The sequence below is a fragment of the Schistocerca gregaria genome, chromosome 2, assembly GCF_023897955.1.
Source record: "Schistocerca gregaria isolate iqSchGreg1 chromosome 2, iqSchGreg1.2, whole genome shotgun sequence".
In the NCBI taxonomy this organism is placed as follows: Eukaryota; Metazoa; Arthropoda; class Insecta; order Orthoptera; family Acrididae; genus Schistocerca; species Schistocerca gregaria.
This window is the reverse complement of record NC_064921.1, coordinates 626929398-626957267: the sequence shown is the minus strand read 5'-3', so window position 1 is coordinate 626957267 and position 27870 is coordinate 626929398. Positions and strand designations below refer to the sequence as shown.

Below are 27870 nucleotides of genomic sequence, written 5' to 3'. Positions count from 1 at the left end.
CACGACCGTAACCTGGTGTGGCAAGAAACGTGATTCATCCAACTATTCACTGATCCACAGTTCAATCCCGACAATACTCTTCACTGCAGCGTTAATTGGCACTGTTGTTAGATCAACATGGGAACACGAGGGGTCGTCAGCTGCAGAGGCCCGTATTGTACAAACACTTATGCTTGTACCAGCACTGCACTCTGTGTACCGATCCAGTGTAGAATGCCACCCGTCCTGCTCTACAGCTCGAACGAGCCTCCGAGCTGCACTCTCTGTGACGAGGGGTGGACGTCCGGCCCCCTACCGTCTACTTGTGGCCCCTCCGCCCTGCAGCTCCTTTCCATAGAGGTCCACGACACTAGCACGCGCTCAGCACATCAGCGTTCGTTCCCAGTTGCCGGTCCATAACAATCTGACCTTCGTTAAAGCCGCTTATGTCGATGCGTTTCCCCATTTGCTTCACTTATCAGCCCTAGAATGAAATGGTTCAAATGGCTATGAGCACAATGGGACTTAACATCTGTGGTCATCAGTCCCCTAGAACTTACAACTACTTAAACCTAAGTAACCTAAGGACATCACACACAACCATGCCCGTGGCAGGATTCGGACCTGCGATCGTAGCAGCAGCGCGATTCCAGACTGAAGCGCCTAGAACCGCTCCGCCACTCCGGCCGGCTCCCTAGTATGATATGATTGGCTGCCCGTCTCTACTCCCTTTGGGCTGATCGGTGTGATATATACAGGACGTAAACGATAGCTGTTCACAACGTACCAAGAGATATTTGACATAGAACACTTGCGGTCTATGAAGCCGGGAAACAGTCTCAAATTAGCCTACAAAATCCACATTAGGTACAGCGCATGGGCGTCGCTAGCGATTTCCAATATTCTTTCGATCTATTACGCCACTGGCTATTTGATTAACATTATTTTATTAAACTTTCTCCTGAGGGCATTGGAAGAAAAAGATTTTCATAAACATTAGGCAGAACTTAATTGAGTTTACAATTCGATCCAAAGTTAACCCTTTCTGGCTCGGTAGTTTCGTAGCAAGAATGCCAGACGAAGTAAACGATTTAATTGTTAATGTTAAGCCTCTAAAATTCACACTATTTTGTGGAAAAATTTACACAAACGTCAATTTTACATTCTTTGTGTGCAAGAACGAAGGGTTTTTAATGTTCCAGGAAGATTTTAGCCATAATCTTGCACTGTGCATGCGTTGTACCTTAGGTCGATTTTGTGGCTCACCGATTTGGGGCTATGTCCCACCTGAATTTTTTCATCTCGGCTTCACCTACTCCACAGTGATACATTTCAAAACAGTTGTCGTTTACACCCTGTATAATAATATGGCATATTATCTGTTATTGTTACCGTTATTTTCCGAAGAAACAAGATTCTTCGTTGTGTTTCATGTAAGATTAGAAAAAAAAGTCGGGCTGGTACGCAGTACGGACAGTTATAGTAAGTTTCTTAAGTTGCGATTCCAATACGGCGGCTGTTGTGACAGAAGCAGCCTGGCAGTAACAGCGCGCATTTCAGTGGCTGCCTTTAATATATCTGAATACAATACTTCCTAGTGGTGCATCTGTAGTGACGCGACAGCAGAGATAGCAGTGCGACGCGAGCGCGACTTGACAGCTGGGCAGTAAACTGTAACGACGTCACGAGGCAGCCCCGCACTCGATATTACAGTTACGTGCTGGGTAATTCTGACGCTTTCTTCACCTAAACACCGGAAGCTACGCAGAGCCGGTGATGTGTGATTACCCCAGCGTTACACCAGTAATTGGCGTCAGTTAGCGTGGTTCGTGATACTTCCTGTTACGCAAATAATTCTGAGCACCTGCTAATGAAGCCCTTTTCTCTTTTCAGCGTGGTGTTTACGGGAAGCCGTGACCGACAGGCGAAGAAAATGATTATGTAAAAGCGAACCTTTTGTTTTCTCGCCAACTCTTCCCGGTACGCCGTCACGGCTTTTGGGTGTAGGCGCGTCGTCGCAAGACAGAACAGGGCGCAAGAAACATTGCGGGAAAATAATATCAGACTATAATTTATGGTTCTGTCCGACGATTTTAAAACGGAGAAATAAAACTATCGTAGCTATGAAGGAATCATTTCGTCCATAAGAACGCTACTTAGAGGTGAGCATGAGATTAATATCTCACGCAGGCTGCAAGCTAAAAAGCGAAGTGTTTTGCCCGCAGTTAATTACGAGTGGCTCCAGCATCGAGAAACAAAGCGAGTGACGCCACAAATACTCATACTCACTACAGAATAGTGCAGCAATAATGTTTTCACAAAGATATGTGCTTCTGTATCACCGTACACTGACGATCAAGCGTTACCGAACATATGTCATGGCAGTGCAGTCGTTAAGAAAATGAATTTATGCAGATGTTACATGCTGGCCGGAGTGGACGAGCGGTTTTAGGCGCTACAGTCTGGAACCGCGCTACCGCTACTGTTGCAGGTTCGAATCCTGCCTCGGGCATGGATGTGTATGATGTCCTTAGGTTAGGTAGGCTTAAGTAGTTCTAAGTCTAGGGGACTGATGACCTCAGAAGGTAAGTCCCATAGTGCTCAGGCCAATTTGAACCATTTCAACAGATGTGACATCATCATGTTTATCAATATTAGTATCTAATGAAGCTTATGCCTCATGACGACATGTAGGAGTCTCGACAGTTACTGATACTTGTTATTTAAGTGAATCTATTGCTTAAATAGAAGCTGCAAATATCGAAACAGAACGCAAGCACATACAAGAGAAGTGAAATCTAAATTTCTCTCTCTCTCTCTCTCTCTCTCTCTAATGTTTCTGGCATCGCTCTAGGAAGAACACAAACCTTTCATTTAATCCTACTAGGGACACCAAGGTTTTTGGCTACGATTCACAGTCGTTTCTAATGATACGTAATAAGTCTGTGCACACTGTTACTGAGTAGAGTAAACAAAAGAAAGACTGTTGTTGGATAATAAATCTCGGCTTGTTGTTCAGTAATAAGTGTTTGTTCGTATGGTCGCGTTATTGCCAGTCCCTCGTGCAATATGAATGTAGAGTCGTATGAGCGTGTGGTTAGCGTAGATGACCACATACAATTCGACATCTATACTCCTCAAGCCAACGTACATTGCAAGGTGGAGGGTACTTCTTACCAGTATTATGTCATGCACGTATTAGTGAGACAAAAATAACTGTCTATATGCCTCTATATACACTCTTAAAATATCTCAGGCAATGCTATGATCCCTGTGAGGGATACTTCAGCAGAGTGGTCGGGCAATATTCTTCTAAGATAGGCACTCTCGCCATGTTTTGTTTTCTGGCGTTCCTGAGTTCCTTCTATATTATTATAATTATTGTCTAGCCAACCTTTTATTTTTATTCCAGAGACATTTCCTTTGTTTTTATCTGCGAAGCATTCTCAGGTGTCTGTCATACATATTTGTTGCATGCAGGTAATAAATGGTTTACCACATATAGTACTATATTACAGATTTTACGTTTTTCTTTTATTGTTAGGTAAGAAAAAACTTCTTCGTAACGTTAAATTGCTGTTTGATTCTCCTTACGATTTTTGGGATCTTGTTATCACACGTGTCGCCCTGAAACTGTGACTGATTATCCTGCGTACATTAAGATGTCCAATTTTCGGCATTTGCGAGCACATTTCACCTAAACAGTTCACCTTCACAGTGCGTAAAACGTGTGCAGCTTGCCCTTCTTCACTGCTTACAGTATTGTCAACTCTTGCTGTATGTTTCTCGGTCACTTTTCGATTGTGTTGTGGCACCTGTAAGCATGCTGATATTTCACTTTGAAACATGGCTGGCATCGGTAAATGTACAAGGGTACGATCATCATAAGACAGACAACCGGCTGCAAACAAAATTTTTCTTTAACCTGGTTTCGACACCGACTACTTATGTCTTCATCATAAAATCCAAACAAATATTTTAAAAGATTACAAAACTATTAACACAGAGAAAAACCAAGAATCCATGGTTAACATACCGAACAGATTTATGATGGAATTGTAATCACATGTAGTAGCAGATCAACGGATTTACTGGCAAAATGCTCTCGTCGTATAAAATATTTCATAAGAAATTAAATTCACAAAATATATCATAAAATTCGCCAGATTTCGACAGTATAAACTGTGCTTACCATGACGAAGGAAAGTTTCTTCATATCAAGTTTTAAAAGAATCGTATGTCTTTCGAAATAATTATTTAATTCAAAATCTCGTTAGTACAATAAAGGATCTACGTTGAGATCAAAATATCAGACTGCTATCGTTCGATACTAAGAATCTTTATACCAACGTACCTGCGCAGACAACTTTAGATATTGTGGAATTTTTTTTTTTTTTTTGTGTTTATAAGAAAGGGATTTCTGATGAGCATATTACTGAATTCATGAATTTAATGCAAATTGTAGTTAAATATAACGATTTTGAATTCAATGGACAGTTGCGTCAGCCTTCCGACGGTCTTGCAATTGGTAATGCATTAGCTCTAAAACGAATTCAGTCACTTAAATAATATGGATCTAACATTAACATGAGTTGATAAAATTTCTTTCAAAATTTTCGGAAACGTACCAACACTGATCAAATACTGCCGTCCTATTCAACACATCCTCATTCTCACAAAAATAGTTTTTTTTTCATTGTTCCATCCATAGAGCTGTTTCTACTCCTTCGTCCGATGAAAATCTCGGTGCTGATTACATCATTAAATATTGCAGTCAATAATAATACGAACCAACAACGTTGGTGACTGTTTACAAAAGTAACTTTGGTGAGCAGTTAAACGACCATCTCCGTCTCACAGGGCCTGCGACTTGCCACCTCAGTCCCACATAAGCTTCCGGCCGACTCTCGAAGATGTGAGCTCCAAAAATGCTCCGCGCAGCTATTTTAACAATCACTCACCATAGCAGAATGTAGGCACTTGAGTTAGCCAATCGCAGCTAATGTCAATAACACCTGCTGTAAGATGCTGCCTGTCACAAGTACTCCCAGAAGTTTGTATCCAACGTGTGTTGGGCAACACCAGCCACCATGTACAGCCACACGCGTTTAACGTAGCCATGTACGCTCTGGGCACAACCCGTTTGGCAAGATTAGGGAAGACCGGCCTGATTCAAAAAACTGGAGGAAGCGGTCTTCCCCCAGATATCGGAAACTGGCTGTACCGTAAAGGGCGATAATACAGGCGAGGCCAGGAGTGTGGAGCTGAGAAATGTTACCTCTTAAAAGCCCGCTTTTTTATAAGTTACTTAAAATGCATTTGGATATATACGCACTTCACACCAGTTTGTACAGTAAATTTGTGTGAAGGCAACTAGAACACGAAATATTACGGAATTAAAGTAAAGTGTATAAGAATAAGTCATGCAGTCAAAAGGAAAGTGCGCTTATAACAGCCGAAGAGAACGAATTGTGAAAGGGAAATCGCGTTGCTTTCTATTACGATCTCAGGTATTCAACGAATGACCACTTCTTTTTTAAATATGTAAAAATGAGGAACAAATAACGTAAGTACATCATCTTCATAACAAAAGTGTTTTGAAACTATAGCAATTAAAATGTAATAACTTGTTAGGTATGCAAAATTTTTTGAGAATCATCATTGATGATACATGATGCAAACATCTCCATATATATCCCACGAGCCACTCAGCACTGAGCCAAGGCAGGCAGTACATCGTTCCTATCTTATCGGTATTTTTTCCAATTCCAATCACTTATTGTAGGGAGGGGGGTGACTGCTTGTATGCCTCTGTAAGAGCCCTTATCTCTCTCATCTATTCTCACGTTCCCTATACAGTACAAACTGTGGTGGTAGCAAAATGGTTGCACAGTCTTCCATGAATGTAGTTTATCTAAATTTCACCTTTCATACCTGCTACACTTTCGTGTGGGTTACACCGCCCTTTTACGGTTCACCACCGCGTCTCTGAATGTGTTTGATGGCTATTGTCATGCAGACTTCTTAAGAACTCCATACACTGAAGCAAGCAGAAGCGTGGACTCGTTTGCATTAGCATCTAAATGCTCCCAGCTGCTGAGAGATCCGGCGACCTTGTTGGCCAAAGGATTTGGTAAGCAGCAACACAACCATTGAAACTATCCCCGTCTGCGAGCGGGCATTATCTTCCTCAAATGTAAGACCAGGATGGCTTACCATGAAGGGCAACGAAACGGGGCGTAGAATATCGTCGACGTACCGCTGTGCTGTCAGGGTGTCGTGGATGACAACCAAAGGGGCCCTGCCATTAACAGAAATGGCAAACCCTACCATCACTCCTGGTTGTCGGGCTATATGGCGGCTTCCAGTCAGATAGGTATCTCACCACAGTGACGAGTCCTTGGCATACAATCTCATTGACTGGCGCAGAACTATATCCAGTCAACAGTCTCGAACAGAGCCCGGAAGACCAGCGATGACGTATCTGGAAACGCCAAAGACAGCACTGGAATACAAACCTGACCGTCGCCTGCCACATGACCAGACAACCAGGGGCGGTGATGTGGGGTGTAATTTCTGTTAATCACTACTGGCCATTAAAATTGCTACACCACGAAGATGAGGTGCAACAGATGCGAAATTTAAGCGACACGAAGAAGATGCTGTGATATGCGAATGATCAGCTTTTCAGAGCATTCACACAAGGTTGGCGCCGGTGGTGACACCTACAACGTGCTGTCAAGAGGAAAGTTTCTAAACGATTTCTCATACACAAACAGCAGTTGACCGGCGTTGCCTGGTGAAAAGTTGTTGTCATGCCTCGTGTAAGGAGGAGAAATGCGTACCATCACGTTTCCGACTTTGATGAAGGTCGGATTGTAGCCTATCGCGATTGCGGTTCATCGTATCGCGACATTGCTGCTCACGCTAGTCGAGATCCGATGGCTGTTAACAGAATATGGAATCGTCGGTTCAGGAGGGTAATACCGAACGCCGTGCCGGATCCCAACGGCCTCTTATCACTATCAGTAGAGATGACAGGTATCTTATCCGCATGGCTGTAACGGATCGTGCAGCCACATCTCGATCCCTGAGTCAACAGATGGGGACGTGTGCAAGACAACAACCATCTGCACGAACAGTTCGACGACGTTTGCAGCAGCATGGACTACCAGCTCGGAGACCGTGGCTGCGGTTACCCTTGACTCTGCATCATAGACAGGCGCGCCTGCGATGGTGTACTCAACGACGAACCTGGGTGCACGAATGGCAAAACGTCATTTTTTCGGATGAATCCAGGTTCTGTTTACAGCATCATGATGGTCGCATCCGTGTCTGACGACATCGCGGTGAACGCACATTGGAAGCGTGTATTCGTCATCGCCATACTGGCCTATCACCCGGCAAGATGGTATGGGGTGCCATTGGTTACACGTCTCGGTCACCTCCTGTTCACATTGACGGCACTTTGAACAGTGGACGTTACATTTCAGATGTGTTACGATCCGTGGCTCTACCCTTCATTCGTTCCCTGCGAAACCCTATATTTCAGCAGGATAATGCACTACCGCATGTTGCAGGTCCTGTACGGGCCTTTCTGGATACCGAAAATGTTGGACTGCTGTCCTGGCCAGCACATTCTCCAGATCTCTGACCAACTGAAAACGTCTGGTCAATGGTGGCCGAGCAACTGGTTCGTGACAATACACCAGTCACTATTCTTGATGAACTGTGGTGTCGTGTTGAAGCTGCATGAGCAGCTGTACCCCTACACGCCATCCAAGCTCGGTGTGACTCTTTGCCCAGGCGTATCAGGGTCTTTATAAAGGCCAGAGGTGGTTGGTCTGGGTTCTGATTTCTCAGTATCTATGCATTCAAATTGCGTGGAAATGTAATCACATGTCAGTTGTAGTATAATATATTTGTCCAATGAATACCCGTTTATCATCTGCATTTCTTCTTGGTGTAGCAATTTTAATGGCCAGTAGTGTAGCAGAAGCGGCACGGCAACGACAATATGCGCTCCGTTTTGTCGCCCTTCGTGAAAGGCCATCTTGGGTTTACATTTGAGCAAGATAACACCCGCCCGCACCCAGCGAGAATTCCTACTGCTTGTCTTCGTGCTTGCCAAACACTAACTCGGCCAGCAAGGTCGCCGGATCTCTCCCCAATTGAGAACGTTTGTAGCATCATGAACTGGGCCCTCCAACGAGCTCGGAATTTTGACGATCTAACGCGCCATTCGGAAAGAAATTTGGCTCAATGTCCGCCAGGAGGACATCGAACAGGTCTATTAATTAATGCTAAGGAGAATAGCTGCTTGCACAGACCTAAGGGCCAGAGGTGGGCCAACGCGTTATGGTCTTTCTTAATGTATGAAACTCTTACTCTTGAATAAATCACCCAAAGTTATGAAATTGTACTCATTTGTTTGTCTGTAGACGTACCTCAGATGTACTGATTTCCGTCCCATTCGGATGATTCCTTCTTGGTGCGCCGGTCTTGTTTGTGTTTATAGGACTGCTTTGCTGAAGATGATACCTACTCTTGTAATAAGATGCATTATTTCACAATTGTGTACATGTGTTTGTTAAAAAAAAAGGGGGGACTTCTGCAATTCCTTTAAGTGGCCACGGACGCACTAACTGTACAGTAATCTTGAGCCACGGAAAAGCAGACGACGCGCGAGTTGCTTGTGGAGGCCGTGAGTGCAGCGGGCGGTGTGTGCCGGCAGGTACTGGACGGCGGAGCGGCCGCGCGCCGGCTCGTCGGGCAGCCACAGCTACGCGGCGGCGCGCAGGGCGTGCCGGGAGCGCGGCGTGCTCTTCGAAGACGCCGACTTCCCGGCCACGGCGCGCTCCATCTCGCCCAGCAAGAAGACCGCGCCGCACCCCATCGTCTGGCTGCGGCCCACGGTGAGTCGCCGCGCATTTTGAATAAAACAAACGTTTCAACATTCTACTTATTTATTCTCGTTAACTGACAAACTGGCAACGCCCGGGTGTTCATTTTGCCAATATTCTATCAGAAACGAAAACAAGAAATGAACCTTGTTTGCAATCTAGCATCGAAAAAATTATACACGGATGAGCCAAAGGAAATGGTGCACCTGCCTGGTATCGTGAAACAACCCGCGACCGCACAGAAGTGCCGCAACACGACGTGTCATGGACTCTACTAATGCCGGAAGTAGTTCTGGAGGGAAATGACACCTGTATCTTGCAGGCCATAAATCATAAATCCGTATCAGTATGAGGTGGGGGGGGTGCGCTGGGGAGGGGGGCGGTGGAGATCTCTTCTGAACCGCACATTGCAAGGCATCCCAAATATGCTCAATAATTAAACTTTCTGGCAGATTAACACTGTGTGCTGGACCGAGACTCGAAATCAGAACCTTTGCCTTTCGCTGTCAAGTGCTCTACCGTCTGAGCTACCCAAGCACGACTCACGACCCGTCCTCACAGCTTCAATTCTGCCAGTACCTCGTCTCCTACCTTCTATGCTCACTAATGTTCATGTCTGGGAGTTTCATGGCCAGCGGAAGATTTTAAACTCAGAAGAGTGTTCCTGCAGCCACTTTCTACAAATTCTGGACTTTTGGGGTGTCGCATTGTCCTGCTGGGAATGCCCAAGTCCATCGGAATGCGCAGTGGACATGAACGGATGTAGCTGATCAGACAGGATGCTTACGTACGTGTCACCAGAGGCGTATCTAGACGTGTCAGTGGTCCCTTACCACTCCATCTGCACACACCCCATACCATTACAGAGCCTCCTCCAGCTTGAACAGTCCCCTGCTGAGATGCAGGGTCCGTGGATTCATGAGCTTGTCATGAGCTTGTCCCCATACCCATACACGTCCACGTCCGACCAGGGAACAAGTTTCCAGTAATCAGCAGTCCAATGCCGGTGTTGACGGGCCCAGGCGGGACGTAAGGCTTTGTGTGGTCCGTGCAGTCATCAAGGGAACACGAGATGGCCTTCGGCTCTGAAAGCCCATATCGATAATGTTTAGTTGAACCGTTCGAACGCTGACACTTGTTGAAGGCCCACCATTGAAATCTGCAGTAATTTGCTGAAGGCTCGCACTTCTGTCACGTTGAACGATTCTCTTCAGTCGTCGTTGGTCCAGTTCTCGCAGGATCTTTTTCCGGCCGCAGCGATGTCGGAGATTTGATGTTTTACCGGATTGCTGATGTTCACGGTGCACTCGTGAAATGGTCGTACGCGAAAATCCCCACTTCATCGCTACCTCAGAGATTCCGTGTCCTATCGTTCTTGCGACGCCTACAACATCACTTTCAAATTCACTTAAATCTTGGCAAACTGCCATTGTAGCAACAGTAACCGATCTAACAACTGTGCCATACGCTTGTTGTCATTTATAGGCGTTGCCGACCACAGCGCCGAATTCTGCCTGTTTACGTATCTCTGCATTTGAATACGTATGCCTAAATCAGTTCTTATGGCGCTTCAGTGTATTTCCACATGTTCTTGAAAATATATTTGACATTATCAAACAGTCGTTCAAAGAAATATGCGTAATGTACAAGTGCATGAGGACACTATCCGGGACAGTGTCTCTGCACAGTGTCTGGACGCACCTGCTACGCTTGTCTTTAAAGCGATTTTGTATACATCTCGGTGGCAACGGCTCGTTATTACTCTACAGGCGGCTACTGTTTTCGCCTACAGCCATTTGCACTTCGCAGTCGAAAGCTGTCAAAAGTGCTCCCAGATGTTATGGACTTCCTTTCGTTGGTTCGACCGTAGCAGTTCTGTAGTAATAAAGAATAAATTTATTAAAACTTCGTGCATGATGCGGCATTTTTTCACACGTTGCACTGTTTTATATACCTTCCACTATGTGTAATACAATGTTATATTTGTGTAGGCTCATTCAGGAGAATATGTGGATACTACTGCAAAATGTGTTGCGAATACAGTTAGTAGCAAAGATGTAATTAACTTGAACGTCATACATAACGAAGCCTTTTTACAAACATCTCAGTGTTTATGAGGTCGTATCTTTTGAATTGTGTCAGGTGCGTTTAACGGCATATTTGGATTGTTGTTGTTGTTGTTGTCTTCAGTCCTGAGACTGGTTTGATGCAGCTCTCCATGCTACTCTATCCTGTGCAAGCTGCTTCATCTCCCAGTACCTACTGCAACCTACATCCTTCTGAATCTGCTTAGTGTACTCATCTCTCGGTCTCCCTCTACGATTTTTACCCTCCACGCTGCCCTCCAATGCTAAATTGGTGATCCCTTGATGCCTCAAAACATGTCCTACCAACCGATCCCTTCTTCTAGTCAAGTTGTGCCACAAACTTCTCTTCTCCCCAATCCTATTCAATACCTCCTCATTAGTTACGTGTTCTATCCACCTTATCTTCAGTATTCTTCTGTAGCACCACATTTCGAAAGCTTCTATTCTCTTCTTGTCCAAACTAGTTATCGTCCATGTTTCACTTCCATACATGGCTACACTCCAAACAAATACTTTCAGAAACGACTTCCTGATACATAAATCTACACTCCTGGAAATTGAAATAAGAACACCGTGAATTCATTGTCCCAGGAAGGGGAAACTTTATTGACACCTTCCTGGGGTCAGATACATCACATGATCACACTGACAGAACCACAGGCACATAGACACAGGCAACAGAGCATGTACAATGTCGGCACTAGTACAGTGTATATCCACCTTTCGCAGCAATGCAGGCTGCTATTCTCCCATGGAGACGATCGTAGAGATGCTGGATGTAGTCCTGTGGAACGGCTTGCCATGCCATTTCCACCTGGCGCCTCAGTTGGTCCAGCGTTCGTGCTGGACGTGCAGACCGCGTGAGACAACGCTTCATCCAGTCCCAAACATGCTCAATGGGGGACAGATCCGGAGATCTTGCTGGCCAGGGTAGTTGACTTACACCTTCTAGAGCACGTTGGGTGGCACGGGATACATGCGGACGTGCATTGTCCTGTTGGAACAGCAAGTTCCCTTGCCGGTCTAGGAATGGTAGAACGATGGGTTCGCTGACGGTTTGGATGTACCGTGCACTATTCAGTGTCCCCTCGACGATCACCAGAGGTGTACGGCCAGTGTAGGAGATCGCTCCCCACACCATGATGCCGGGTGTTGGCCCTGTGTGCGTCGGTCGTATGCAGTCCTGATTGTGGCGCTCACCTGCACGGCGCCAAACACGCATACGACCATCATTGGCACCAAGGCAGAAGCGACTCTCATCGCTGAAGACGACACGTCTCCATTCGTCCCTCCATTCACGCCTGTCGCGACACCACTGGAGGCGGGCTGCACGATGTTGGGGCGTGAGCGGAAGGCGGCCTAACGGTGTGCGGGACTGTAGCCCAGCTTCATGGAGACGGTTGCGAATGGTCCTCGCCGATACTCCAGGAACAACAGTGTCCCTAATTTGCTGGGAAGTGGCGGTGCGGTCCCCTACGGCACTGCGTAGGATCCTACGGTCTTGGCGTGCATCCGTGCGTCGCTGCGGTCCGGTCCCAGGTCGACGGGCACGTGCACCTTCCGCCGGCCACTGGCGACAACATCGATGTACTGTGGAGACCTCACGCCCCACGTGTTGAGCAATTCGGCGGTACGTCCACTCGGCCTCCCGCATGCCCACTATACGCCCTCGCTCAAAGTCCGTCAACTGCACATACGGTTCACGTCCACGCTGTCGCGGCATACTACCAGTGTTAAAGACTGCGATGGAGCTCCGTATGCCACGGCAAACTGGCTGACACTGACGGCGGAGGTGCATAAATGCTGCGCAGCTAGCGCCATTCGACGGCCAACACCGCGGTTCCTGGTGTGTCCGCTGGGCCTTGCGTGTGATCATTGCTTGTACAGCCCTCTCGCAGTGTCCGGAGCAAGTATGGTGGGTCTGACACACCGGTGTCAATGTGTTCTTTTTTCCGTTTCCAGGAGTGTATATTCGATGTTAACAAATTTCTCTTCTTCAGAAATGCTTTCCTTGCCATTGCCAGTCTACATTTTATATCCTCTCTACTTCGACCATCATCAGTTATTTTACTTCCTAAATAGCAAAACTCATTTACTACTTTAAGTGTCTCATTTCCTAATCTAATTCCCTCAGCATCACCCGATTTAATTTGACTACATTCCATTATCCTCGTTTTGCTTTTGTTAATGTTCATCTTATATCCTCCTTTCAAGACACTGTCCATTCCGTTCAACTGCTCTTCCAAGTCCTTTGCCGTCTCTGACAGAATTACAATGTCATCGGGGAACCTCAAAGTTTTTACTTCGTCTCCATGAATTTTAATACCTACTCCAAATTTTTCTTTTGTTTCCTTTACTGCTTGCTCAATATACAGATTGAATAACATCGGGGAGAGGCTACAACCCTGTCTCACTCCTTTCCCAACCACTGCTTCCCTTTCATGCCCCTCGACTCTTATTACTGCCATCTGGTTTCTGTACAAATTATAAATAGCCTTTCGCTCCCTGTATTTTACCCCTGCCACCTTTAGAATTTGAAAAAGAGTATTCCAGTCAACATTGTCAAAAGCTTTCTCTAAGTCTACAAATGCTAGAAACGTAGGTTTGCCTTTTCTTAATCTTTCTTCTAAGATAAGTCGTAAGGTCAGTATTGCCTCACGTGTTCCAACATTTCTACGGAATCCGAACTGATCTTCCCCGAGGTCTGCATCTACCAGTTTTTCCATTCGTCTGTAAAGATTTCGCGTTAGTATTTTGCAGCCGTGGCTTATTAAACTGATAGTTCGGTAATTTTCACATCTGTCAGCACCTGCTTTCTTTGGGATTGGAATTATTATATTCTTCTTGAAGTCTGAGGGTATTTCGCCTGTCTCATACATCTTGGTCACCAGCTGGTAGAGTTTTGTCATTACTGGCTCTCCCAAGGCCGTCAGTAGTTCTAATGGAATGTTGTCTACTCCGGGGGCCTTGTTTCGACTCAGGTCTTTCAGTGCTCTGTCAAACTCTTCACGCAGTATCGTATCTCCCATTTCGTCTTCATCTACATCCTCTTCTATTTCCATAATATTGTCCTCAAGTACATCGCCCTTGTATAAACCTTCTATATACTCCTTCCACCTTTCTGCCTTCCCTTCTTTGCTTAGAACTGGGCTGCCATCTGAGCTCTTGATATTCATACACGTGGTTCTCTTCTCTCCAAAGGTCTCTTTAATTTTCCTGTAGGCAGTATCTATCTTACCCCTAGTGAGATAAGCTTCTACATCCTTACATTTGTCCTCTAGCCATCCCCGTTTAGCCATTTTGCACTTCCTGTCGATCTCATTTTTGAGACGTTTGTATTCCTTTTTGCCTGCTTCATTTACTGCATTTTTATATTTTCTCCTTTCATCAATTAAATTCAATATTTCTTCTGTTACCCAAGGATTTCTAGCAGCCCTCGTCTTTGTACCTACTTTATCCTCTGCTGCCTTCACTACTACATCCCTCAGAGCTACCCATTCTTCTTCTACTGTATTTCTTTCCCCTATTCCTGTCAATTGTTCCCTTATGCTCTCTCTGAAACTCTGTACAACCTCTGGTTCTTTCAGTTTATCCAGGTCCCATCTCCTTAATTTCCCACATTTTTGCAGTTTCTTCAGTTTTAATCTACAGGTCATAATCAATAGATTGTGGTCAGAGTCCACATCTGCCCCTGGAAATGTCTTACAACTTAAAACCTGGTTCCTAAATCTCTGTCTTACCATTATATAATCTATCTGATACCTTTTAGTATCTCCAGGGTTCTTCCACGTATACAACCTTCTTTCGTGATTCTTAAACCAAGTGTTAGCTATGATTAAGTTGTGCTCTGTGCAAAATTCTACTAGGCGGCTTCCTCTTTCATTTCTTAGCCCCAATCCATATTCACCTACTATGTTTCCTTCTCTCCCTTTTCCTACACTCGAATTCCAGTCACCCATTACTATTAAATTTTCGTCTCCCTTCACTATCTGAATAATTTCTTTTATTTCATCGTACATTTCTTCAATTTCTTCATCATCTGCGGAGCTAGTTGGCATATAAACTTGTACTACTGTAGTAGGTGTGGGCTTCGTATCTATCTTGGCCACAATAATGCGTTCACTATGCTGTTTGTAGTAGCTTAACCGCATTCCTATTTTCCTATTCATTAGGAAACCTACTCCTGCATTACCCCTATTTGATTTTGTGTTTATAACCCTGTAGTCACCTGACCAGAAGTCTTGTTCCTCCTGCCACCGAACTTCACTAATTCCCACTATATCTAACTTTAGCCTATCCATTTCCCTTTTTAAATTTTCTAACCTACCTGCCCGATTAAGGGATCTGACATTCCACGCTCCGATCCTTAGAACGCCAGTTTTCTTTCTCCTGATAACGACATCCTCCTGAGTAGTCCCCGCCCGGAGATCCGAATGGGGGACTATTTTACCTCCGGAATATTTTACCCAAGAGGATGCCATCATCATTTGGATACTCTCTGAGAAATTAATTGCGAATAGAGTTAATAGTACAGAAGTAATAAATTTGAACATCATGCATGATGCGGCAGTTTTTCACTCATGTCAATGTTTATAACATTACATCTCTTCAATGTGATAGGTGGTTCTTGCCGCACAGCAATTGTCGCCTGACACTAGGGGATATGTGGACCAGCCTCGATTCAAATCAGTCCTGTGGTGTAGGAGATGTGAGACACACACAAACATACACATACTCGTAGCTTCATACATACACCCATTTTTATAATATTATGGGTAGCTGCATATTTACTTCTCAACATAGCCAGTCACTCACACCAACCCTCAAATACATTGGCCTCACCCTAGGCACAATTCTCTCAACAGTAACTGTTTCTTGAAACAGTCACTGCAGAATGTTTGACTTCGTTGACCGAGCCACGACCTTACCTCTGCCTGCACCGCTTCATCACTATCAAAGTGAAGTCCTCGAAGGTGCTCTTTATATTCTGGGGACTGGTCAATATCGGATGAGACCAAGTCGGGATTGTATGGGAAATGATCGATGACAGTGAATCCAAGGTGTCGGACTGTTGCAGATGTCGCAGTCTCGTGCGTGTTTTGGCATTGTCATGCTGGAAAATATAGTGCTCCGCATGTGGACGGACTCTTCGAAATCGAAACTCGATTACAGCACGCTGCTTCTCACGCACCAACATAGTTACGTTGCACACCAGCATATTACACGCTACAATTCGGAGCCTTCTAACGGCAGAGGGCTGCAAATACACAGACCTGTACCAAAGCTGGACACTGTTCATAACGTTTGTTTTGTTTAAAAAGCTTTAAGACTTGTCAAACAAAAAGTCGGGAACGTTACTTTTCACCAATCCATCGTAGCAATAACCAAATTGCATGCAGTCTATTCGGAAATGCACAGCCATAAGTTAAAATCTCCTATTGGCTAACATTTGGTAGCGTCTTACTCCACCCCGTGCATTGTACCGTGCCTGGATTCTCCTTTGAACGCTGTTCACAAGGTTCTCGAGACGTTGATGCTCAAAGCCTGCCCGCCCTGTCAAGGCGGGCTTCCTAGGGCCAATAGTCTGTGAGAGGACTCTTGCAACCACTCCATGTCAATTTCATTTAGTCTCAGGCACGCTCAGTAGTGTTCAATAGCATTATCGTAGCACGTGGCATTAAATTTGTTTGATTGCTGACATCTCGAGGATATTATTCACGAGAGTCGTGACGTATGTTGGTGGATCATCTTGCTGAAAGACAAACCCATCGCCGAAACGTTGACTGTAGGTCTGAACAGTAAGTTGGAAGACCCTGTTCAGTTACTGCATTATCGAGGATGTTATTCACGAGAGGCGTGACGTATGTTGGTGGATCATCTTGCTAAAAGACAAACCCGTCACCGAAACGTTGACTGTAGGTCTGGACAGTAAGTTGGAAGATCCTCTTCAGTTACTGCATATCGATGGGAGGACCTGACAGAGATCCATGGTACAGACCCAGAGCCTAACTGACTCACTTTCTGCTGAAACTGTGAGGCCACATACCTGAGATGTCCATTCGTATCTGCCCGCTCCCACACTCTTCTAAGACGGTCGTCAGATAAATCCCATCGTTGTCGGTGAAGAGAAGCCATTGATCCAAGTTGCATTGCAGATGTTCCCTTATCAGCTTCCTTCACGCACTTTGCTTCTGGATGGGGGATTAGTACTGTTGTTCGTAATGGTTGCCTAAACGCCAAATTCATCATTTGGAGACAGGCGACCACTAAGTCGCAGGTCGTAAATGTTTTGTCTCTCGTATAGCGGCTGAATGTTCGAATGACATCTCTGTAGTAGACCCTTCATCCATCTTGCCGTTACAAGACTATGGACGCTTGTTCTAACAAGACGAGTTTTGTATTTATTGTTCATGAAGCTCAAATCTCAATTATCTGTAACTCAAAGCAGATACAAGTCTACAAAATTCTCGACAAAATCTACTTTGAAGTTCTCTGTACGTTTTTAATATCCTGGAACACCGCCTTTCATTTTGATGGACCACGTGGCTCTCTGATAGAATACGCATCTGTCATGTTGGGGGCACAGGTTAAATTCCTGGACGTGAAATCTTTTTAAACAGACGGACCTACGAACATTTCCTTCAAGAGTAAAATATATAAATATGAAAAAAATATAACGTTCCTTTGGAATTTAAAGATTCTTTATAAACAGCCTTTTATAAAAGATCGACACATATACCTCCATATGACTACTCTGCAATTCACAATGAAGTACCTGGCAGAGGGTTCTACGAACTACCTTCAGACTACTGTTCTGCCGTTCTACTCACTACCAGTGCGTGGGAAAAATGAACACATACGAACACTGATTTCCTTTATTTTATTACAATGATCATTTTCGGATTGAGAGGAGAAACTTAGAAGTTTCGTGAACAGATCTCGCAGCAGCGAAGAACGCCTTTGTTTTAATTACAGCCACCGCAACTCGCTTATCATATCCGTGACACTCTTTCCCCTATTACGCGATAATAGAAAATGAGCTGCCCTTCTCTGTAGTTTTTCGATGGCCTCCGTCAATAGTATCTGGTAATGATACCACAACTGACAGCAGTCCCACAGCAGAGGAGGACAAGCGCAATGTAGGCGCTCCCTTTAATAGACCTGTTGCATCTGTTCTGCCGACACATCGCCTCGTTGGTTTGCTTTCCACAAAACATTATCTATGAGATCGTTCCAATTTAAGTTGTTCGTAACTGAATTTCTGGGTGTTTAGTTGAAATGGTAGCCTTTAGATTTGCGTGATTTATCGTGTAACCGAAATTTAACATGTTTCTTTTAGTTTTCGTGTAGATGACCTTACCCCTTTCCTTATTTTGAGTAGGTGTGTAAGACTATGGACCGATGACCTCAGCAGTTTGGTCCCATAGGAACTTAGCACCAAATTTCCAAAATTATGTGAGTGACTCGAAGACCTTTTAAGTAATAGAAGACAGTACATTGGCCTGGACGGCGACTGTCCATAGGTGACAAGGCTACTGCCAGGAGTGCCGAAGGGAAGAGAGATGGGACTGTTGCTGTTCTCTGTATATGAACGATCTGACGAATGGAATGAGAATCAGTATACAAATTTTTGGTGATGACGCCGTAGTCTATGAGCAAGTCTCGTCGACGAGATACTGTAGAGCGATACAGGATGGCAGACAATTTCTACTTGGTATGGGGAATGGCAGTTTGCTCTAAGTGTAACTCGTCTATAAAGGAGACCGAACATAGAAAGCCAGATCGACCCGTTCTCGAGTATTGCTCGAGTGTTTCCCATCCCCACCAGCTCGGCTTAAAGGAAAAAGTGGAAGCAATTCAGCTGCGTGCTACTACATTTGTTACCGACGGGTTCGATTGACATTCTGGAGGCAAGGCGATATTCCTTTGCGGAAAGCTATTGAGAACATTTAGAGAACCGCCATTTTTCGGCTGACAGCAGAACAATTCTGCCAGCGTCAAAGTAGATCTCACGTAAAGACCGCGAAGACGAGATAAAAGAAATTAGGACTCCAATGGAGGCATGTAGGGAGTCTTTTCTCCCTCCCTCCATTTGCGAGTGGCACAGGAAAGGAAACAAGTGGTATGTTGTATGGCGGCTTGCAGAGTGTCCGTAGATATAGACGTAGATCAACAAGTGAAGGCCATAGTAACGCCAGAGAGTGGTGGGCTTAGAGATTGATTGGAGACGTCTGGGAAAGCTGAGTATTTCTGTTATGGACCCCCGCACTGTGCTTGGGTTCGATTTGTTGAAAGATGTCAGACACTCTCTCCCTGTGTCGTAACAGTGAGTTATAGTCTTTATGGAAGTATAGCAGTGATGTCCAGGGAACTTGCATAATAACCACTTCACGGAATGCGGCTATGCTAACGAATAACTTAAAAAAGAGCACAGTAGAGCAGAGTACTTAGTACTATCCACCACATACCCTACAATGTTTCGCTACGTGTATTGTTGCGTTATTTGCTAAGTGTTTTATAGGCGTGCCTCATAATCAACGACAGGAAAACACACTACGTGACACGAAAATTTCTAGTATTATTACTTGAATACTCTTTCCAATCAATGGGGTACATACTGTAACTACAAGAAGAAATGGAGGAGTAACATGGAACAAACAGTGCGAGAAGACTTGCAAAAATATGAAGATAAAGCAAAGTTTAGAAGAGAAGTATTTAGCATATTTGGTCATTTTATACTAAATGTAACTCTGTGCCAGACGTTTATTGATTTCTCTGGCTTACAAGAGAGTTTTTAACCTTCGTTTGCTAAGTGGAGGATATGGAATTGTGCCTTGTAGCTGTGACCCTCACTCAATACATGCTTAGCGGATGTGAAGCAGGTCTTTTATCATTACATACCAGAAAATTTTACAGCCGTAGGATGTGAGTGTGATACCTTTAACAAGTATGTAAGCCGAAAACCGGTTAACGAAATAAATTAATACTGTAGAAAATTCACAATGTCGTGCTTTTTATTTATAATTATGAAGTTTTTCTACCAAAAAGCAACGCGAGAGTAAGTTAAGATGGGAAAATTGTTAATCCATCAGTCAAGGGTTCACTTATATAAACTAGGAAATGTTTAGTGGCCCAAGTTAAGAATTGCGATCTATTCTGCTGTATAGAAATAGTCTTGATATACTGTGCTGGAATGCTATTGTAAAGAAAGAGCTAACTATCGAGTCTCAATAATGGATGCTGTTCAGTAAAGATACAATTTCGCCTACCTATACCCAGAAACAACTGTGTGTTAAAAAGACTAAAACATCTCTTGCGACAAAGAAGACACCCAAAATTCCCTTCTTAAAATGAAGTTGCTGATTTATGGCCATTGTACTTACATATTTAACTATCCGGCGAGAGAGGGGGGAGGGTGATTTATCCCACCTCGATCGTTGTCTCCTCCGAGAAAGTCTTTCAGGGCCCACAGCAAACTAATTGTTCGCTGTATGTTTTAATCTTAAAAAAGAAAAGTTATTATGAGAGTTGCATGCAGGTAATTGCTCGGGCGCAGATAAGCACAAGGGGATAACTTGAGAAGGCTGCACATCTATTGGCGGAATGGTTTGCAAGTCATCGCCTGGTGAGACTGTAGAATTCTGAGAATATGAGCAGCGCACTGCACCGCAGCACTATCATCACGTGACCCTGATGTGCTGATATATTTGCCTGTTCGATCGCTGCTGAACTGTGCTCCGACTACGCGGAAGCCCTCGCGGCGGAATGGGAAGGCGGCACGTCCTGTCGGAACCTTGCTTACAGATTACTCAAAGCAGGAATGATTCTAGTACACTACCCTTCCCGTCTCTCTGCGTAGCCTTATTAGCGATGGCTAATTATGATCAGCGATCAGGTAAACTGGTATATTGCTTTCCAAGTTAATCAAGGAGAGAAGTTAATCATTGGGAAGGCGGTTAATCACGCTGAGGCAGGAAAGCGTTGCTGCTGGCAGCGGCGGCTTGGAGCAAAGGCTGAGAGCGCGCCGTTTCTTCGATCCTTGGCTGCCCTTCACGGGAAATGCTACCACCTGTGTTACGTGGCACGCACTTTGCAGACTCGGGGCACGTAGGTATGGCGTCTCTTGGGATGATTAAAAAATATCAGTAGGTACTTGAACGTTGCCGCCTCCCCTCAACACGGCAAGGGATGAAGGGACTCAACAAGAAATTGAAAAGGGTGAACAAAACCACGTGATTGCGAAGCTACGTCGATCTACAAGAAACTGAAGTGCACTCCACGCATCATCTTATGCTGATAAAATACGACACGAAACGCAGATTGAAAAATAACTTTTGCAATTTGTGTGACGCCAGTTCTGTGTTCAGCGCAAATAGCATCCCTCCTTACCACAAATAGCACGGAGGTGTCCACATTTTTAACGTGGGTACTAAACGTGTGATAGGCCTAGTTACAGTCTGCCGCATCAGGACAGAACACAGAGATTCGGAAATTGTCAACCCATTTGGTGTCTTCTAAAGACGTCCTTGCCCATGCACAGAAGTAGCACTCAGGTTGTAGATCCGTGTTTCTTGATGTGACACTGTAAGAAAATTTCCAGTTAGTGACTAAGACTCTATAAGCTACGAAATGTGGAGTCGACTTTCATAAAGGATGCCATTGCCTCATAACTGACGAATCATGTAGCAGACGAAGCCATTACCTGTTTACAAATCATGTAACGAACTTCATATAACGACACTCTTAATAGAGTTCAAATACGTAACAATCAGAATCATTGTTTATAAAATAGTTTGCATACAGTAAACTCTCATATATTACTCACCGAGTCGCGAACCGTTAAGATAACTCTATGGAAGGGGCGCAACTAAGATGTTTATCGTGTAGCGTCCTAGCAGGAACGGTACGGTCCAGCCGCTCGACTCAGACTTGCTGTCTCCACCCTACAAACTCGACTCGTCAGCCCGAAACACTTCGCTTGGTGCATGCTGATGGCACGAACTGCTGAAGCACTTCGTTTGTATTTTTTAATACTAGAATAGTTACACAAAAATGTTATGAAAAGTAACATAACATACATTCTAAGCCAAGAAAGAAGATACAAAAGAAGAAAAAGACGCAGGAATTATCCGAATGGGGTGGAAACTGGCACATGTAATGTAAATATACTCAATATATAGCACTCCGTCTTCAGGCCACAAGTGGCCCATCGGGACCAACCGTCCCCCGTGTCATCCTCAGATGAGGATGCGGATAGGAGGGCGTGGGGTCAGCACACCGCTCTCCCGGTCGTTATGATGGTATTCTTGAGCGAAGCCGCTACTATTCGGTCGAGTAGCTCCTCAATTGGCATCACGAGGCTGAGTGCACCCCGAAAATGGCAACAGTGCATGGCGGCCTGGATAGCCATCCATCCAAGTGCCGGCCAAGCCCGACAGCGCTTAACTTCGGTGATCTTACGGGAACCGGTGTATCCAGTGCGGCAAGGCCATTGCCAGTGTAAATATACAGACAAACAAATTAATTACAATTTCAGAAAAATTGTACAATTAATGCAAGGGAAAGAGCTTGAGAGATTGAGCGAGTCACTAACACGTTGGTCCATCTCTCGCCTTTCTGTAAGCAGTTATTCGGACGGAGCTGTCTCATGTCCTCCTGAGGGATATCGTGCCAAATTCTGCTCAGTTAGACCGTCAAGATCCCAAGCTAGTTGGAGGGCCCTGCCCATGGAGCTCCAAACGTTCTCAATTAGCCAGGAACTCTGCCATGTGCGGATGGGCATCACCTTGCCGAATGTAAGCTCATGGTGGCTTGCTACGAAGGGCAACAAAACAAGGCGTAGGATATCGTTGACGTATGTGAGGATGCCGCGGATGACAAGCAAAGGGGTCCTTCTATAAAAGGAAATGACATTATCAATCGGGATGTCCGCCCGTATGGCGAGCGCTACTCGGGTTGGTATTCAACAGCTGTGCGTGTCATGTCCAGACCCGTCCTCGACATGGAATCTCATTGACTAGAGTAGAACTCTCATGAGCCCCGATTCGAATAAAGCCCGGAAGACCAGCGAAGGCCCAAGACAGCGGCGGGGTACCAAAAGGACTGTCGCCAGTCATACGGTCCGACAACCAGAAGTGCTGATCAGAGGTGTTATTTCTTTTGATAGCAGGACCTCTGTGGTTTCATCCCCATCGCTCTTACACCGCAACTTCACGTCAACGATATTATACGCGTCGTTTTGTTGCCCTACATGGCAAGCCGTCCAGGGTTTACATTTCAGCAAGATAATGCCCGCCCGCACACGGCGAGAGTTCCTGCTGATTGTCCTCGTGCCTGCCAAACGATACCTTGACCAGTAGGGTCTCCGGATTGCTCCACAACTCAGAATGTTTGAAGCATTATGGACAGTGCCCTACATCTAGCTGGGTATTTTGAAGATCTAATGCGTCAATTGGACAGAATGTGGCGTGGTATTCCTCAGGAGGATTGGCTCTGTTAATCAATGCTAACCTGAGTAACTTCCTGCATAGGCCTAAGTGTCCGAGTTTGACCATCGAGTTGTTGACTTGCTAAATTTGTGAAGACCTTTCTCTTGAGCAAATCGTCCAGTACTTCAGATGTACTGATTTCCACCCCATTCGGATAATTTCTTCGTGATGCTTTGTATTTTATTTATTTTTTAAAGTTTTTTGTCCTACAGTGTATTTTATGACAGTTTTCTGTTGAGAGTATTGCGTCTACGGTCGATAGTAAAAGCTCTATTATTAATAAATTAACATAAATAAACGAAAGTATATGTCGACTTCACTCCCATTATGCATCACAGATCAGCTAAACTATTGTAGTTACGAAATGAGACTTGGAAGTAAATATTTTTTCTCCCAGAGCTAGGAATGTTACAATCTGTCAACCTTGTAATCACCTCATCATATAAATTAGAATATGATTTTTGTCTCTACCTGTGATGGATATTTTACAGACTCAGCAATTGATAGCACTTCATATTTTAATGCTGGTCGACGCTGAATACTGCGACTTCTGTATGAAGAAAATGAGGATTTCAAGTCAGCGAAACTCTATCCTCAGACGGTGATATTCTGCTGTTTACTAAGATTATACTGCAGACAAAAAAAGTGAAGGTATGATGGCCGCCAGAGCGAGTTGTTCAGTATCAAGATTAAAGGGGCGTTCGGATGTGACAGTTGTGCAGACTTAAGGCAGCAGCTACACACCTACCAGGACAGCGCCGCGAAACGGCATCAAGAAGGTGCTGACCTTCTCGCCAATGGATAAAACGGTCAGCGCCACGCCCCCAGGCAGACAGAGTTGAGCCCCCCCCCCCCCCCCCCCCTGTCAATGCCAACGCTGATTTAACCAGCCACCAGGCGCTGGTCAGCCGAGAATTCTAGAGCATCAGAACCCAGTAACAGGGAAACGATATGCAGCCTGTGTTCTGCGAGTAGTAATAGTGAAAAGCACTTTCATGTAGAAGGCACAGGAGCAAGTTAAGATATGGTTCTTTTCTTTGTAGAAATGTGTTATTTTAATCAGCATGTGATATGACAGACATGTGATATGTACAAATCATTTTGGATTCCTACTACCGGCCATAGCAACTTCTCTGCTTCCTTGCTTGGCTCGATGGTGATTCCCACAGTAGCCGACACAACAACAGTGGCCCGATGTTGGACTGCATGGGAACTTGAGAGCTGGAATACTCGTCATCAAAGTTACTTTAGGCCACTTCTGACCACCACAAGGGAAGATCGCCATATTGTGCAGTACGACTATCGTAGCCCCACCACATCTGTCATCTCGCACCATTAGTTAAAGACTAGCCACAGCTGGACAAGCGAACTACCGTCCCATGTGTAGGCTGGAGTTAACCCCACAACAGAAACGGCTGCGTTTGGAATGGTGTTACGACCAGGAGGCATATAACTGCTGCGAATGGCGTAGCATTGTGTTCAGCGACGAATCGCGGTTCTGCATTAACCCAGATCTTCATCGGCGGCGAGTATGGCAGCGAACGTGCTTCTGCTGGCGTCACAATACTGGTCCTCTTAGGCGACATGACCGTGACGCTATTTTTGAACACGAAATTAATCGTCTGTACATGCACGTGCCTCCAAGGACTGTCTGCGTGGCTTTGAAGTACTCCCGTGCGTAGCATGACCACCAAAACTCTCCCTGATAGAAAATGTGTGGAGCCATTTCTGATGTCAACTTCGTCTCAGTGCCAATGTCTATGACATCAGTGACCCGTCACAAAAGTTGTGGCTCGCCTTGCCTCGGGAGAGGATACAACAGCATTAAGATACCCTTCTCAACCGAAACAGTGCACGCCTCCAGACCAGAGGGGGTGGGAGGTCGTACTGCCACATTCTCTGTACATTAGACTCGATTTTCTAATCACTGAATTAATATCACAGACACGCTAACCCGTGTAGTTTCATATAGTTCCCTCCTGCGCTTCTACGTGCTTCACTCACTCGTCAGGAAGTGTGTTTTGTGAGCTTGTATAAATAACAAGGATGTGCGAAATTTATAAGGATATGTAATATGATAGGATCATCTCCATACTGTATCGCAAAAGAAAGAGTGACATGTAATGGATAATGTCAACCACTATAGAATATATTGTGAAGACTGAAGCTGTTGATTAAAATGAAAAAAAAGAAGAAGAAACGTAAAATTTTGGGTCTTCCACAAACATTCCTCCTGCCTTATGATGATTGTTTAACTGTCGAAACGCGTAGTCGATGGAGTACAACTTTTGTACCTTACACAGAACAAAGCGGCATTTATATCAAAACGTTAGAAACAGGCAAAATCTAAATGCAGCAGCCCATTACAAACAGTATTGTAAGGTGCTTAAAAATGTTATCAGGAAGGCAAAAAGTATGTACTATTCAGATAGAATAGCTAAGTCTCAGGATAAAATTAAAACCATATGGTCAGTCGTAAAGGAAGTTGCTGGTCTGCAGAGACAGGTGGAGCATATAGAATCAGTGCGTAGTGGGAATGTCCGTGTTACTGATAAGTCGCGTATGTGTACAATATTTAATAATCACTTTCCCAATATAGCAGGTGAACTAAATAGAAACCTAGTCCCAACAGGGAATCACATAGCGCTCTTAGAAAAAATGTTCCGAGACTGTTACCTGAAATGCTCCTCCATGATAATGACAAGAGGGAGATTGAGTTAATAATTAAATCACTAAAGACCAAGAACTCTCATGGATATGTCAGGGTATCTAGCAGAATACTGAAGTATTGTTCTATGTATGTTAGCCCAGTACTTAGCCATATTTGTAACTTTTCCTTTAGGAGTGGTCGGTTTCCTGACCAATTAAAGTACTCGGTAGTGAAGCCACTTTATGAAAAGGGAGACAGGGATAATGTTGACAATTTTAGACCTATTTCTATGCCATCGGTGTTTGCTGAAGTAATCGAGAAGGTTGTATATACAAGGTTACGGGAGCATTTAAATTCACATAATTTGCTGTCAAATGTACAGTTTGGTTTTTGAAACGGTTTAACAACTGAAAATGCTATATTCTCTTTTCTCTGTGAGGTTTTCGACGGATTAAATAAAAGGTTGCGAACACTAGGTGTTTTCTTTGATTTAACGAGGCTTTTGACTGTGTTGAGCACAAAATTTTACTGCAGAAGTTGGACGATTATGGAGTAAGGGGAGTAGCTTACAATTGATTCGCCTCTTACCTTAAGAACAGAAAACAGAAGGTAATTCTCCGCAATATTGAGAGTGGTAGTGACGTTCAGTCCCAATGGGGCACTGTTAAGTGGGCCGTTCCCCAAGGGTCGGTGCTGGGGCCACTGCTGTTTCTTATTTATATAAATGATATGCCTTCTAGTATTACAGGTGATTCAAAAATATTTCTGTTTGCTGATGACACCAGCTTGGTAATGAAGGATGTTGTGTGTAATGTTGAACCATTATCAAATAATGTAGTTCATGAAATAAGTTCGTGGCTTGTGGAAAATAGTTTGATGCTAAATCACAGTAAGACTCAGTTTTTATAGTTTCTAACTCACAATTCAACAAGAACCGATATTTTGATCAGACAGAATGGGCATATCATAAGCGAGACGGAAAAGTTCAAGTTCCTAGGCGTTCGGATAGATAGTATGCTGTTGTGGAAAGCCCACGTTCAGGTTCTTGTTCAGAAACTAAATGATGCTTTATTTACCATTAGAACAGTATCTGAAATAAGTGAAGTTCAACACGAAAAGTAGTCTACTCCGCATATTTTCATACGCTTATGTCGTATGGTATTATTTTTTGTGGTAATTCTTCTGATTCAAAAACGGCATTTTTGGCTTTTAAACGGTCTGCTAGAGGTATATGTGGTGTAAGTTCGAGAACCTCTTGTCGACCCCTATTCAATAGTCTGGGAATTCTGACATTGCCCTCACAGTATATATTTTCTTTAATGTCGTTTGCTGTTAGCAATATTAGCCTATTCCCAAGAGTTAGCAGCTTTCACTCAGTTAATACTAGGCAGAAATCAAATCTGCATGTGGAATGCACTTACTTGACTCTTGTGCAGAAAGGAGTGCAGTATTCTGCTGCATCCATTTTCAATAAGCTACCACAAGAACTCAAAAATCTTAGCAGTAGCCCATACTCTTAAGTCTAAACTGAAGAGTTTCCTCATGGCTCACTCCTTCTATTTAGTCGAGGAGCTCCTGAAAGAGCTAAAAAATTAAGCAAATTCCAGTGTTACATTGTTGAGTTTCTTTATTTAAACTTAAGACTTATCGCCTGAATATGTTTTTATATTTCATTTTATCTGTTTCTAATATCGTGTTATAATTCCATGTATTGACTCGTTCCATGACCATGGAGACTTCTCCTTAATTTGGTCCCACGGAAC

The 27870-nt window shown here is 44.3% G+C and overlaps 1 protein-coding gene across 1 annotated transcript in view; it reads left to right on the top strand.

Annotated features, from left to right (window-relative positions):
* The window catches only part of LOC126334637 (calpain-9-like), a 977125-nt gene that overhangs the window by 728092 nt on the left and 221163 nt on the right, over nt 1-27870 (top strand). Inside the window, exon 3 of the mRNA XM_049997074.1 lies at nt 8714-8894. Coding sequence (XP_049853031.1) covers nt 8714-8894 — 181 coding nt within the window. The remainder of the gene's footprint in view (nt 1-8713; nt 8895-27870) is intronic.